We start from the raw sequence: 12,485 nt of genomic DNA on the forward strand, positions 1-12,485 counted from the left end.
TTTTAGGCTGAACTTAAAGAATGAGCGGGTTTTATTAAGAAGAGCTTTTGAGGCAAGGCTGGCACTATGCAGATGTAAGATGAGTGGTTTGGCAGCGGGACGTGTACAACCCTTGGTCCTCTGAAAATCTGCCCGCTGATATATCCACAATTAGAGCATGGTGGAGGTGGGAAGGCACCTCTGGAGGTCATCTGGTCCAACCAGGGCCACCTAGAGCTGGTTGCCCAAGACCATGTCTAAACACTTTTGGATGTCTCCAAGGATGGAGAGTCCACCGCCCCCCTGGGCAACCTGCGCCACTGCTCAGTCACCCTCACAGTAAAAAAGTGTTTCTTGATGATCAGAGGGAACCTCCTGTGTTGCCGTTTGCCCATTGCCTCTTGGTCCCATCACTGGCTCCGTCCTCTTTGCACCCTCCCTTCAGGTATTTCTATACATGGATGAGATGCCCCTGAGCCTTCTCTTCTCCAGGCTGAACAGACACAGCTCCCTCAGCCTTTCCTCATGAGAGAGATGCTCCAGTCCATCACCTCCACGGTCCTTTGTTGGACCCTCTCCAGTATGTCCATGTCTCCGTTGCACTGGGGAGCCCAGAACTGGACACGGTACCCCAGACGTGTCCTCACAGTGCTGAATAGAGAAGGTTCACCTCCCTCCACCTGCTGGCAATACCTTGCCTCACGCAGCCCAGGACACCGTCGTCCTTTGCAGCGAGGGCACCTTGCTGGCTCATGGTCAACTCGGTGGCTACCAGCACCCCCAGGTCCTTCTCCACCAAGCTGCTTTCCTGCTGGGTAGCTCCCAGCATAGACTTGTGCTGCGGGGTTCTTCCTCCCGAGGGGCAGGACTTGGCCCTTCTCCTTGTCGGACTTCATGAGGTTCCTGTCCAGTTTTGCGCTCGGCGTCCTCGCTGACCACAGCAGACTGGAAATGGCTGCTGCATCGCCTTTCTGTTGCAGTAGCACCGAGGAGGAGGAGGTGGGGAGGAGAGGAGGAGGTTCGCCCAAAGAAACAGGACGTAGAAGGACCTGAAGAACTCAGTCTTGTGTTTTTTTAGTGAAAAAGACTGTAAGATTTTAATCAGCGACTTGGTATTTGCCCTTTTGCCAGAGCAGGACGATGCTTGACTCCGTCGTGCAAACTGATAAATGCCAGAGACGGGTATCAGTTCTCCTGGGTCACCTCCATAAATTGGAGGGGTTTGAGATGTGAAAGCACTAGAAGGAGAGGAGCATAAATGCCGCAGAGCCCAGAGGGTTATGACCCTCGCTTTGTACGCGACGCAGAGAAAACCCGAGAGCTGGTATGAGCCTCGCGCTGCCGCGGTGCTCAGCGGCAGAATTTACGTGACCTGTGGTAGGAAAAGGTGCTTTTGTTAAGCTGGGGAAAAAAAAAAAGAGATTTTTTTTTTGGAGGAGAGGTGGGGAAAAGTCTGGAGGCCGCTGCTGCGTGTGAGCTCTCCTGGTTTCACCTCAAAAAAAAACCCAGGCAGAATATGTAATTGCTCTTGCATTATCCTCCAAGCATGAGCCCCTCGTTAGCCTCCTAACGAGCTTTCTGCAAGACGGTGAGGAATATCGCCAGTGGATTCATTTGTACGTCCAAAGGTTTCTTTGGAGAAGGCACCGAGAAGCGATGTCTCGCTCAAGCCCTCGGTCGCTCTCGCTGCTTACCATCATATTTTTATTTTGCTGGGTTTCTGTTAGGCAAACTTTCCTCCCCATCGCTAGGGCTTGTCGAGCTGACATCCTTGAATCGACCAGATAACGACTTCTACCGCTGACCTGCTTGGGCTCCTGGGGAGGGTGAGAAAGTCCTTCCCCCACAGACCCAACGTGACCTTGAGGACAACCCCCTCATCTCTCCATCTTCCCGCACCCTTAATTGCTGGGGAAGCAGCCGGATGCTGCCAAGAGCCCGTAAATAGCCCGTTTGCTCCTGAGGGTGATGGAGAGGGGGCCGAAAGCTCAGCCCCCTCCTCCGGAAGCAGGCGTGACATCTCGCAGGAGAAAACTTCCCCGTAATCGAAACCAAGGCGGGGAAGGCGCAGAGCAGCCAGCTCCGGTCCGTCAATCACGTACGCCTGCCGACGCCAGGCTGCAAAAATAAATCCCCGAGGCAGGCGATGCGATCGATAGCGGCGGCGCGTGTCGGAGCCGGGACGAAGAGGACGTCGCCGGGAGCCTGCAGCTTTTTGATGCTGGGCTTGGGCAAAGAGTTGTGCTCCTCTAAGGCACGGGACGTGCCGCGGGAGAATTGTAATTGTGGGCGACCGAGGCCAAGAGAGGAGGAAATTATTCACCCTGCAATGTCAGGGAAAGAAAAAAAAAAAAAAAGAATAATCATTCAGGCTGCCCAGAATTATTTTGCAGCCGGCTGCAGCCCCTTTTGCTCGTCAAAGGGGACAGCAAAAGCTATGTGCACCTCTAAGAGCCAAAGCAGGGTGCAGAAAAAAGGGGTGCTGTGCAAAAGCGAGGGGGGACCGTCCCCTGCCTGGCGTTGCTTCGAGGGCAGAGGCGATGCAGGAAGAGGAGCAGGGGTGGTAGCGCGTGCTGAGGCGTCTCCAAAAAAGCAGATTTCACGGGTGAGCATCCCCACCTGCCAAGCCCTCCCGGCAAGATCACGGGGTTTGGGTGGGCTTTTCCCGAGGACATCTCCCCCGCGGTGCCCCCGTCGCCTTTGTAAGTCGGGCGGCGCGTCACATCAAGCAAAGTTCATGCGATTACAGAACGGAGAAAAAAATAACTAAAAACTGCTGGCACGTCCGCCGGCTGAAGCGTCGGTTTGGTGTTTCTCCACCACCTACAGAAGGTGAATTAGTTTTCCATAGTATGACTTAAGAGCAATCTCATTGCAACCCACCTGCTCGGCCACAGGAGGTGGTTTTTTTCAGCAAGCTCAGCCTTTCCCAAGCATTTTTCTTCCAGGATGAGCATCCGGAGAGGAGGAACCACGCGAAGGTCTCGCGGCAGTCGACGCAACGTGGGAGAACGGCCCCACGCCCGAGGCTGCCATGCTTCGGGGAGCCCCATTTTAATTTCTGGGTCCTTGGTCACCTCCCCAGATGTCTCAAGTGCTTCTGCCTCCTTCGTCCACGGTGGAGCCAAGAGATGCTCTCCACCCACTTTGCTTCTGCAGAGCTTCAGGAGGTGTCGAGATCAACCCTAAGAGGGAAAGCAGAGATTCTCCATCACGCAGAGCTGTTGATTTCCTCCTCGGGCAATAACCAGAAATCAAGAGGAGGAAGCTTAAGGCTAATGAGGCTTAACGATCGTTCAGCGCAGATCTGGGAATTGATTCTCCGGTGAGTTATGGGCAGCTGGACCAGGCAGGGGAACCCAAATCCTGCGAGAAGCAGAGCGAGCAGGATCCAGCCCTGCAAAGAGAAGCTTCTAGAGGGGGGTTGAGAGGTGGGTGAGTGATGAAGGGGCTTGGAAAAACAAGAAAACTTGGTTCTAGCAGCATTTTGGAGCTTGCAAGGCTGAGTCTTGGGCAAATCCTGGCTCAATTGCTTGGTCGTGCAGCCTCCTCTGCGACAGCCAGAAGGTTTGGTGGGGTTTTTTTTCCCCATTCTTCTTTTATGGGGGGGTGTTCAGCTCCCAGGGTCTTTCCTGAGCTGCTTTTTTGCACCAAAAGTGGATTTTGGGAGCCCGGCAGTGAGCCAGCCCCAGAGAAACGCTGGACCCAGATGAAGTCAGCATGTGGGATGATGACGACGCACCCGTGAAACGACCTCCTCCTCCTCCCCATCCTGGTGGGACAAGGACCTCTCGGACGGCAACATCTTGCGTTAACGTTTTGCTCGCTCTGCCCTGTGCAGAGCGGGGACCTCAAGCAGCCCACCCAATAAATGAGTATTTAGTCATTAATTTGGAGGGAGCATTTCTGGATTGGGGGCCAAGGCATTTTGGCAAACCAAGACCCATTTCAGGGGGCGGGGTGGTGGGGGGCAATCAGGCAGATTTTTGCGGCGAAGCGTCTGCTCTGCAAAGGGAGCTGGCGAAACCCTTGGGGGGATGCGACGGTGAGAGGCGAGAGCGTGTGCGTGTCTACACAGACACGCAAACACACGGATGCGTTATAAAACACAGCTCTTTCTGGCTCCTACTTGGCTGCTGGCAGCGGCTGCTTCCCCACCTGCTTGTCTTCCCTCCTTCTCCAGCTGCATAAACAGGCACTTTGGAGACAGCCGAGCTGTCAAGCAGGCAGAGAATCCGCGTCAGGCAGAAAAATGGGAATAAAATTACCACCTGACACGCCGGCATCGCCTCGCCGCCGTCTACCCCCGACGTGCCAGTGCCGTGTGCGTGGGAAATGAGATGGGGTGGGATCGCTCCCGAGCGGCGATGTGGGATGGATGGGGTGGCCGGGAGCATGGGGACCCCGACCCCAAACTGACCCAGATCTTCATCACCTGGGACTGGAGCTCAACAGCCGCATGTCAAAGCCCAGCACTCGTCAACCAGGTTCCTTTAGATATTCCACACGAGCAGGGTTTGATGATTTAATGCCTAATTTACTTATTTGAAGATATTTGACATTACAGGAGGGGTTGGTTTAGAAAAGTGAGCCAGCAGCCTGCAGAAAAATCACAACACAATATAGCAATCGCAACATGTGGCTGAATCGCGATACAGGCATGATTCCCATTGCTGGTCTCTAGATGCTCACCGGCATGATGCTGGGTGTCCCAAGACAACGGGAAGAAAGACACGGGTTGAAGCTCTCTTCAAAGCTCATTTTGCTGGTTGGTTAATTTTTATACTCTCTGTTGGGCTGAGCCACAAATAACCTTCCCCTGTGCTGGTCTGTCTTCCTCGGAAAGATAATTCTGTTGATTATTTTTGGGACAGCCAGTTGGCCAACTCAACTGATAGAACCGTTTACTGACAACAAAGGCCACCCTTGGTCCTTCGGGTGTTGAGGTAAGCTCAGCTCCCTTTGAAGTAGCCGTGGTCACCTCCTACTTTCTCCTCTGAGCTTCATGAGCACATCATCCTCGTCCATCTTCTCTAAGCCTTCTTCCATCGTAGGAGTTGGTCGCGTGGTGCTGCGTTGGCTGCTGGTCAAGGTAGGACGTCGCTGACGGTTGACACATCAGGGTCTATGGGGTAGGAAGGGACTCCAGCAGCAGACGGCGCTCCTGAAAGGTCATCCTGGCAGCAGCAGCAGGACTGGATCACCAATAAGTAGCATAATTAGCACAAACTGCAATGTTTCATGCGATTTTGGCTCATTCACCCGAGTCCCGATGAGCAGATCATGAGCGGGAATCAAGTCTCATCATTTTGTTGTAGGTCTCAGGATGCTTTATAATAAAGTCCCAAGCTCCGGACTCACGTGCTACCGTGATAATCTTTCCCTTAAACCCATGAATTTTTAATCCTGCCCCACCCAACTCAGAGCACAAACCTTAACGATTCAAGAAAGAAAAAGGAAATTGCTTTATTTACCCAACTCTTGTCTCCTGCTTGATAAAGACAGTTTGGGGACTTTTGGGAAGCCTTCATCTCTCCGCGGTGGGTCACAGCATAAAGGAAGGAGCAGGGATGCTTGGATTTTTCCCGATTTTTGGCATTTTAATAAAGAGCAGAAGGCTGGGAGCTTCCATCAAGGAGGGAAAGGCTGCTCTCTGCAGGCTGCGAAACAGCACGAGACGCCTGGGCTGGGTCTTGCGCAACATCCAAAAGCCCAAACCCGGAAGGTCCCTCAAGGAGTGGCGTTAGCCAATAATTTAATTAAAATCTGTTATTAGTATCATATATATTTTTATGAGGAACAAAAGAAAACCCAAACAAAACCTAACTTGGAAACTGTTGGGATGGACAACCCTGAACGGGGGTTCAGCTCTGGGAATGGAGTAAGGGGGGTGGGGGAATAGCAAAACTCCCGGGCCTGGCTTGTTTTGGGGAGGGCTTGGGACCCCCCCTTTGTCGTGGCAGTGATGTCAAGCAGTCCCAGGACTGACATAACACCTACTTGCCTCCTGGCCTCCCCTTATAATTGCATCTCACACCTTATAATTGTAAAGTATCACATAGGAGCATGGAAGAAGCAGAGAAGTTTCCTCCTGAGACCATCTTCCACAGGCAAATGACTTAACATCCCTTTTCTCCTGGAAATTATTTAGATCTCAGTTAAAAAAATATCTATATCCCTGCTTCCATTTCATCACCGGCACAAAATTCAGCTGGAAGAGGGGTTTTTTCCATCTTTAGGTTGATATTTCACCTGAGGCTGATGTATGTTGCACCCAGGGGGAAGAAATCCCACACCGGGCTTATGGTCCAACCATAAATCTCAAGTGGATGCTGAGTCAGCATTTCTACCCATCGCTGGGTCACTGGTTATTGATTATGTAATTATTCATGATATACGACCCCAGCATGCACAACCTAAAGGGCAGCGGGGGCACATTTCTGCTTGGAAATCTGTGAATTTTAAGGCTGGAGAAGAGAAAGATGGATTTCTGCCGATAAAGCTGCTGCCAGCTCGGAATTTTAAGGCTGGAGAAGAGAAGACGGATTCCTGCGGACAAATCGGATGCTCAGGAGCCCCCAAAAATGCATCGAGGGAAGAGAGGGGTGGGATGAGGTTTGCTGGCTTGGAGCTGAACCAGCGCACCGGAGAGCATTGCTGTGTGGGTTCCCACTCGACCTCTCAAACAATTAATTTAATTATCCCCAAACAACATGCAGTTGGTTTCAATTAGAGGCTAACGCGCTTGCCTCAACCTCCAGGAAAATAATAATAATAATAATAATAATAATAAAAAATTGCAAAGACCAAATGAGGTCATTCACTAGGGTTGAAGAGGGTGGCTGGGTAATTGCTTGGTGTGTGCAAATTGAGATTAAATTAAAAAAAAAAAACCTCTTTGCTCGCCGTTGCTGGGAAGAAGCCCTCGTTTGCAAAGGAAAAAAATCTCATCTGCTCGTTAATTTTTTTTTTTATTTCAGCTTTAAGCTTTCCTTGGGAGCGCTCAGCCCCTGTGATTTTATTTCTAGGTCGTCCAACTTCTTCCGTCGCTAATTAAAGGAGTTGTAAGAGCTGGTTTGATGCAGGTTGTTGGCTCCCAAAAAAATGGCCATCTTGATATTATCGGCTTGTGTTTATGCAGGAAAGGCAACGCACAAGGGCCAGTTGGTGGGAACTGAAGCTCAGAAATTCAGCCTAGAAAGGAAACATGCAGGTAATTAGCTTGCAGGGTAATTAGCCATCAGTACAGGCTTCCATGACATGTGGTAAATCATCGTCTCTATCCCAGGGGGTCTTTTAACATCAGGTTTGGTAGATGAAAATAAAAAGGGAAAATTGTTTTCTTGTTGGAAATTTGTGGTGATGGACTTCTCCCACCTGAGGAGGGAGCTTGGGTTGGGGTGGATGCTCAGAAACAACCTTCAAAAGAGCTTCACGGGCGGGACGGGACGTCCCAGTTGGGGGCAAAGAGAAAGGCAGCAAGAGAAAATCCCCTGCCGGGGCAGCCAAGCTCAATAAAACACATTTATCCGCAATTTCAGTCATTAAAAGGCAAAAAAAAAAGGAGGAGGAAGGGAGTTTTGCGCATCGGGGGGGATGGCGGCGTTACTGCCGTCATTATAGACTCTATAATAAGGGGAAACGATGAGGACTAGTGCCTTGCTCTCAGTGTAGCTTTCTCTGGAAAGATGAAAAATCAGGATTTTCCCCCAAAATCCATCCTAAATCGTCTTCTCAGCCTTCCCCTCCCCTGCTCCATGAAGGACTGTAGCTGGGGACCACCAGCTGCTCCGGTGAAGCAGCTCTAAGAGGACAAGCACGGCACGCAGTGCACCAGCCCCCACCTCGATCCACCCACTTAATCGGCCCGATTGAACATTAAAGCTCACTCAACCATCACTATAACCTTAATTAATGTTAACGAGCAACAACCAGGTACACAAGGCTGTTCTCAACCCACTACAAGAGCCATTCATCTGTGTCTCGCTCTCATGAGCAGAGATGAGGTCAAGAGCAGCATTTCCAGCAGCTTTTTTTTTAAAAAAAAAAAAAAAAAAAAAGAAGCCTTCTGCTTTTAAACAACTTCTTAAACTCAAGTTTAAAGCTCATTCAGAGCATTCGCCACCTTTGCAGTGAAGCCACGTCGCCCACGGTCAACCTGGGGGCCACCGGGACCCTTTGCTGAGGCTGCCTCATCATCCAGGTCATGAATGACGGTGATGACCAGGATCAGCCCCGGGACTGACCCCCCTGAGGTTACACCAGCCGATAGCTTTAGTCTATAGGGAGCAAACCCAGGGCACAAGCGCGGTCCGATTTGAACCCAAACATCCCAGGGTTACCACAGGGATGGAGATTTGAAGGACTTCATCAAAAATCCAGCATTTTTCTCACATAAGACTTGATTTTGTGGCTTTCATTAGTAAAGCAAATGAATCCCACTGCTTTATGGCCGCGGCAGCCTTACTTAATTTTCTGTTACGTAAATGACTTGCTCTAAGCTCGGTTTAAAAGCAACAAGGCTTTGCCGTTGCATTCAAGGCAAGAGCGATATTGTGGTTTCTTCAGGAGGGCGGTCAACAGGCAGAGCTGGTTTATGCTTTGTGAGCCCTCACGATTATTGCTGAGGGCTCTCGGGTTCTTCTTATTAAGGTGAGAATATTAAGTTTGATTAATTGAAACCTGAGGAGTGGGTCCGGGCTGGTTGTGGGTGACATTTAGTGGGGCCAGGCGGCCCGGAGTGAAACTAAAGTCCCCCATGGCACAGGAACCGGGGACCAAACCGCACCCTGGAAAGCAAAGCCCAGCTTTTGGGGGGAAAATGTGAGTTTTTCAGAGTATCTTAAGCATGTGGGACCAGACCAGCACTTCCAGAAACACCAGCTGGGCTTTTTAATTCACCTTCCATCGCTCAACCCAATGGGGAGGGCAAAGAACTGGGGGTCCTGTAGCTGCAAACAGCAAAGCCAAACCCATCTGATGCCTGTTGCCATGGCAGGAGCATCTCCCATCCCACCTCGCTGCCATAGAAACGGAGACTCGTTAGTAAATTGGGGGAGACTGCTCTCCCCGCACCCCGAAAACGTGGTGGGATCATGCTGAGCCAAGGGACAGGCAGCTGCCTGCAGTAAAGGCTCGAATTAGATCCACCAGCCCCCCCAGAAACCAAATAATCTGCTCAGCAAATCGCCTGCTTAATTAATTTCTGCAAGTGCTGCGACACCACCAGCCGGGAATTACCTGCGCCCGAGCGGTAATTAATTGCAGATAAACCCAATCAAGAAGGGGAGGACAAACAGCGAGTCACAAAGGCTGCGCGCTGGGAGAAAAAAGGGAGGTGAAAAAAAGAAAAAAAAGAAAATCAATTTTAAAAAGAAAAAAAGCCAGCAACGTGCGCCGAGCCCCAGCGATGGTTAATTCTGCACAGGGCTCAAAAAAAGGTAAAATCCCAGGAAACTCTGCTCTTGGAGCAGCTCCTTACCCCAAAGCATCACGAGGCCGGTTAAACCACTCTTATTTATTATTTTCTTCGCCTGATGAATAAAATGCAACATGTCACAGAGCTAAAAATACCATCAAATTGCTTTAATTAGAAGGGGGACTGTTAATAACCCTGCTTGAGCCTAATGCAGCACACGGGCTGATAATTAGTGCATTTTAAGTGGGTTTAGAGAGCTGATAAATGCCTGTCGTGGGGGCATTTGCCTCTGCAGGGCGTGTGTGGGTACAAGCCACTCAGGCTTTGCCTTTCTCCAGGTGTTTTCAGCCCAAAAAAGTGCCGGAGCCAGCCACGATTCCTAAGGCAACGTCTCTTACAACGTTAAGGCAGCACCTTCTCACCGTGTCGGGAGTGAATGTCCTCCGGAGGGATGCTCAGGTATTAATATTGGGGGGACCTGGGAGGGGGTTGAGTCCTGGTGGTGGTAAAGTCTGGCACGGGCCTCTCCGATGCTTTTCCCATGGGATGCAGCAAGAAAAGGAGATGAAGCAGGGATGACTCCGGTATAGGAGTGCCACACGCTGGTCACGCCGCGCCAGGCAGCGCTGCAGGCAGGAGACCTCCCCGAGACCCCACAAACGCCCCTTGTCCTGCAGCCCCCAATTCTGGCCACATCTGGGGGTGCAGGCACCGAGCCGAGCACCCACATGCGCAGGGGAACCTCAATGTCCAGCGACACGCTCCAGGTCAGCGTTGACTTTCTCCAAAAGTCTATTTATTTACATGTTTAAAAAATAAAAATCAGAGTGATTGTTGCACCCGCCTGAGGACTGACACCATCAGTGATGAGCTGCAGGAGTCACCAGGACACCCCTAAAACACCAAACCCCTTTCGGGATTCAGCCAAACTCACCCGAGAACGACGGTGATGCTGGTGAGAGCGTCTCGAAGAGTCCCGGGTCACCGGTGCTGCTTCTTGTGCCGAAGGATCTCCGTGGGGGTGAAGGTGAAATCCTGCTGGCAAAGGTCGCAGTGGTAGGACCTGTGGAGGGTGGAGGTTTTGGACGAGCTTTCGGGTGCTTCTTCCAGGGGAGCTGCGGGAAAACGTAGAGAAAAAACAGGGATCAGAAGGGAACCAAAGGCATGCAAGACCCTTTTCCTCCCCACATCGCGCCCCCAAATTGTGGCCCTCGGTGGCACCTCGAGGGAGCTCCTAAAAGCCGGGATAAACGCAGCCCGGCTCACTGCCGCCCCTCTCCTTGGGTCGCCCACGGAGCAGCGACACCAGTGGGCTTCCCCCCGCCCAGGGAAATCCAGGCCGGTTCTCCCCGACGGTCCCTTGTCGCAGCCCCTTCGGTGCGGGGGGAAAACTCACCCTCGGCGGGCCGGCAAGCGCTTTCGTGGCACATGCGCTCCAGGGGGGTGAAGGGCATGTGGAGGTCGCAGTGGGGACACGTCCAGAAGCTCCGCAGGCAGTCGCTGTAGAGGTCCGTGTCCGTCTGCGGGATACAAAGGACGAAGGGGATGCTCAGACTCCCGGGGGGGCGGCAGGCAGGGCGGGAGAGGGATGTACTCACGGCCAGGCAGTTGTAGGTGAGGAAGTCTGTCACCCTGTGGCCACCTTTCACCTCGTCGGGCTTCATCTCCGTCCCCTGGAAGAGCCCCGGGAGCCGGGGAGCGGCAGCCACGGGTTGGGGGGCCCGGGAGGCCAAGAAACCTTCTGCCATAGATGCCTCTTCGACTCGGAGCTGCCACCACCCTTCCGTGCCTTCCACTTACATCCCAAACGGCTCTTTCCACTTTGCTGACCCGCCCCCCCCCCCCCCCCCCTCCTTTCTCAGCCTTCAAGCCGATGCGAGGCACCGCAGGCGGGTTAAAACCACCTGTGCCGCGGTCAGGGCCCCATCACCTTCATCTGCAGGAACTCCAGCAGCCGCCGGGTGAGCACGGATACGTCCCGGGAGCTCGGCCGGCGGCACGACTCCTCTCCCCGACCTTCCAGCAGCTGGTGGAGGAGTTTTTCCCAGGCGGAGCGAAGCTGCAGGGCCGTGGAGAGCAGGCGTACGGCGGAGTCCGCGTCGGGGACGGTGAGCTCCAGCCAGCCATCCGCTACCAGCCGGGCGCAGTCCGCGCTGGTGTCCAGCGAACGGGAGAAGAGCAGGAGAGCCTGGAGCAGCAAACCACCACCGTTCTGGGGTGATGAAGGGCTACCAGAGGGCTCAGAGAGGAAGAGGAGGAGAGCGAAGAGCTCACTTGTAGGGCTGGTACCCGGACGCAGTTCACCAGGTAGGGCTTGTTGGTCTCCAGTAGCGAGACAAAGGCAAGGAGCTGGTGGTGGCAGCTCAGCCCCTCCGTGGGGTCTGCAGGGGCGATAAGGGGTGTCTCAGCTGGACCCCAAACCTCTCCCTGTCCCCAGCACCCGGGATTTGCCAAACCCTGAGGCCAGCGGTGCTTTCACCTGGCAGGAAAAAAGCCAGGGAGAAGCAGAGCCAATTTCCCAGGGATTGGGGTTCTCCCACCTTTGGTCCCGCCGTGCTCCGGTCCCTCCTTGGCGTGGAGCAGCTCCGGGCTGGTAGCGAAGACACAGGTGGGATGAAGCACGATGCCCTGCTTGTTTTTGGTGTGGAAAATCTGCAGCAAGAGCAAAACGGGCGTCGAGGGAGAGCGAGGGGCTGCCAGGGACCCCCAGGATGGGGGCCGGGGGAGGATGCAGACCTGATCGGAGTCCTTGCGGCTGCTGTTGAGCTGGTCGGGCACGGCCAGCTGGGGGTAAAGCCCCCTGCACAGCACCAGCTTGAGCAGGGTGAGCTGCGAGGAGGAGAGGGCTGAGCTGGATACGGCCTGGAGCTCATCCACGTTGTGTCGGAGCTTGAACTTGACGTCCTGCAGAGACAGAGAGGGCGTCAGCAGCCCAGACGATCGGATCCTGCCTCCCAGGAGACGAGACGGATGCGAGGGTCACCTGGATATCGATGCTGCGCTCCCCCTTCCTACGGGTGCCACTGTCCTCCTCCTCCTCGCCGGAGGAGATGTCTGCTCCGTCCTGTAGCCGCAGCACCTTGCGTTT

The 12,485-nt window shown here is 53.2% G+C and overlaps 1 protein-coding gene across 1 annotated transcript in view; it reads right to left on the minus strand.

The window, feature by feature from the left end:
* Positions 1-10,378: 10,378 nt before the first annotated feature.
* Positions 10,379-12,485, minus strand: part of DHX34 (DEAH (Asp-Glu-Ala-His) box polypeptide 34) — a gene marked incomplete at its 5' end in the record, with an annotated part of 5,944 nt that continues 3,837 nt past the window's right edge. The window contains 8 exons of the mRNA XM_010283148.1: positions 10,379-10,512; positions 10,794-10,917; positions 10,996-11,166; positions 11,328-11,585; positions 11,672-11,778; positions 11,938-12,049; positions 12,134-12,301; positions 12,381-12,483. Of these exons, the coding sequence (XP_010281450.1) occupies positions 10,379-10,512; positions 10,794-10,917; positions 10,996-11,166; positions 11,328-11,585; positions 11,672-11,778; positions 11,938-12,049; positions 12,134-12,301; positions 12,381-12,483 (1,177 nt within the window). The remainder of the gene's footprint in view (positions 10,513-10,793; positions 10,918-10,995; positions 11,167-11,327; positions 11,586-11,671; positions 11,779-11,937; positions 12,050-12,133; positions 12,302-12,380; positions 12,484-12,485) is intronic.

The sequence above is a fragment of the Phaethon lepturus genome, unplaced genomic scaffold (genome assembly GCF_000687285.1).
Source record: "Phaethon lepturus isolate BGI_N335 unplaced genomic scaffold, ASM68728v1 scaffold2423, whole genome shotgun sequence".
NCBI classification, from domain to species: domain Eukaryota; kingdom Metazoa; phylum Chordata; class Aves; order Phaethontiformes; family Phaethontidae; genus Phaethon; species Phaethon lepturus.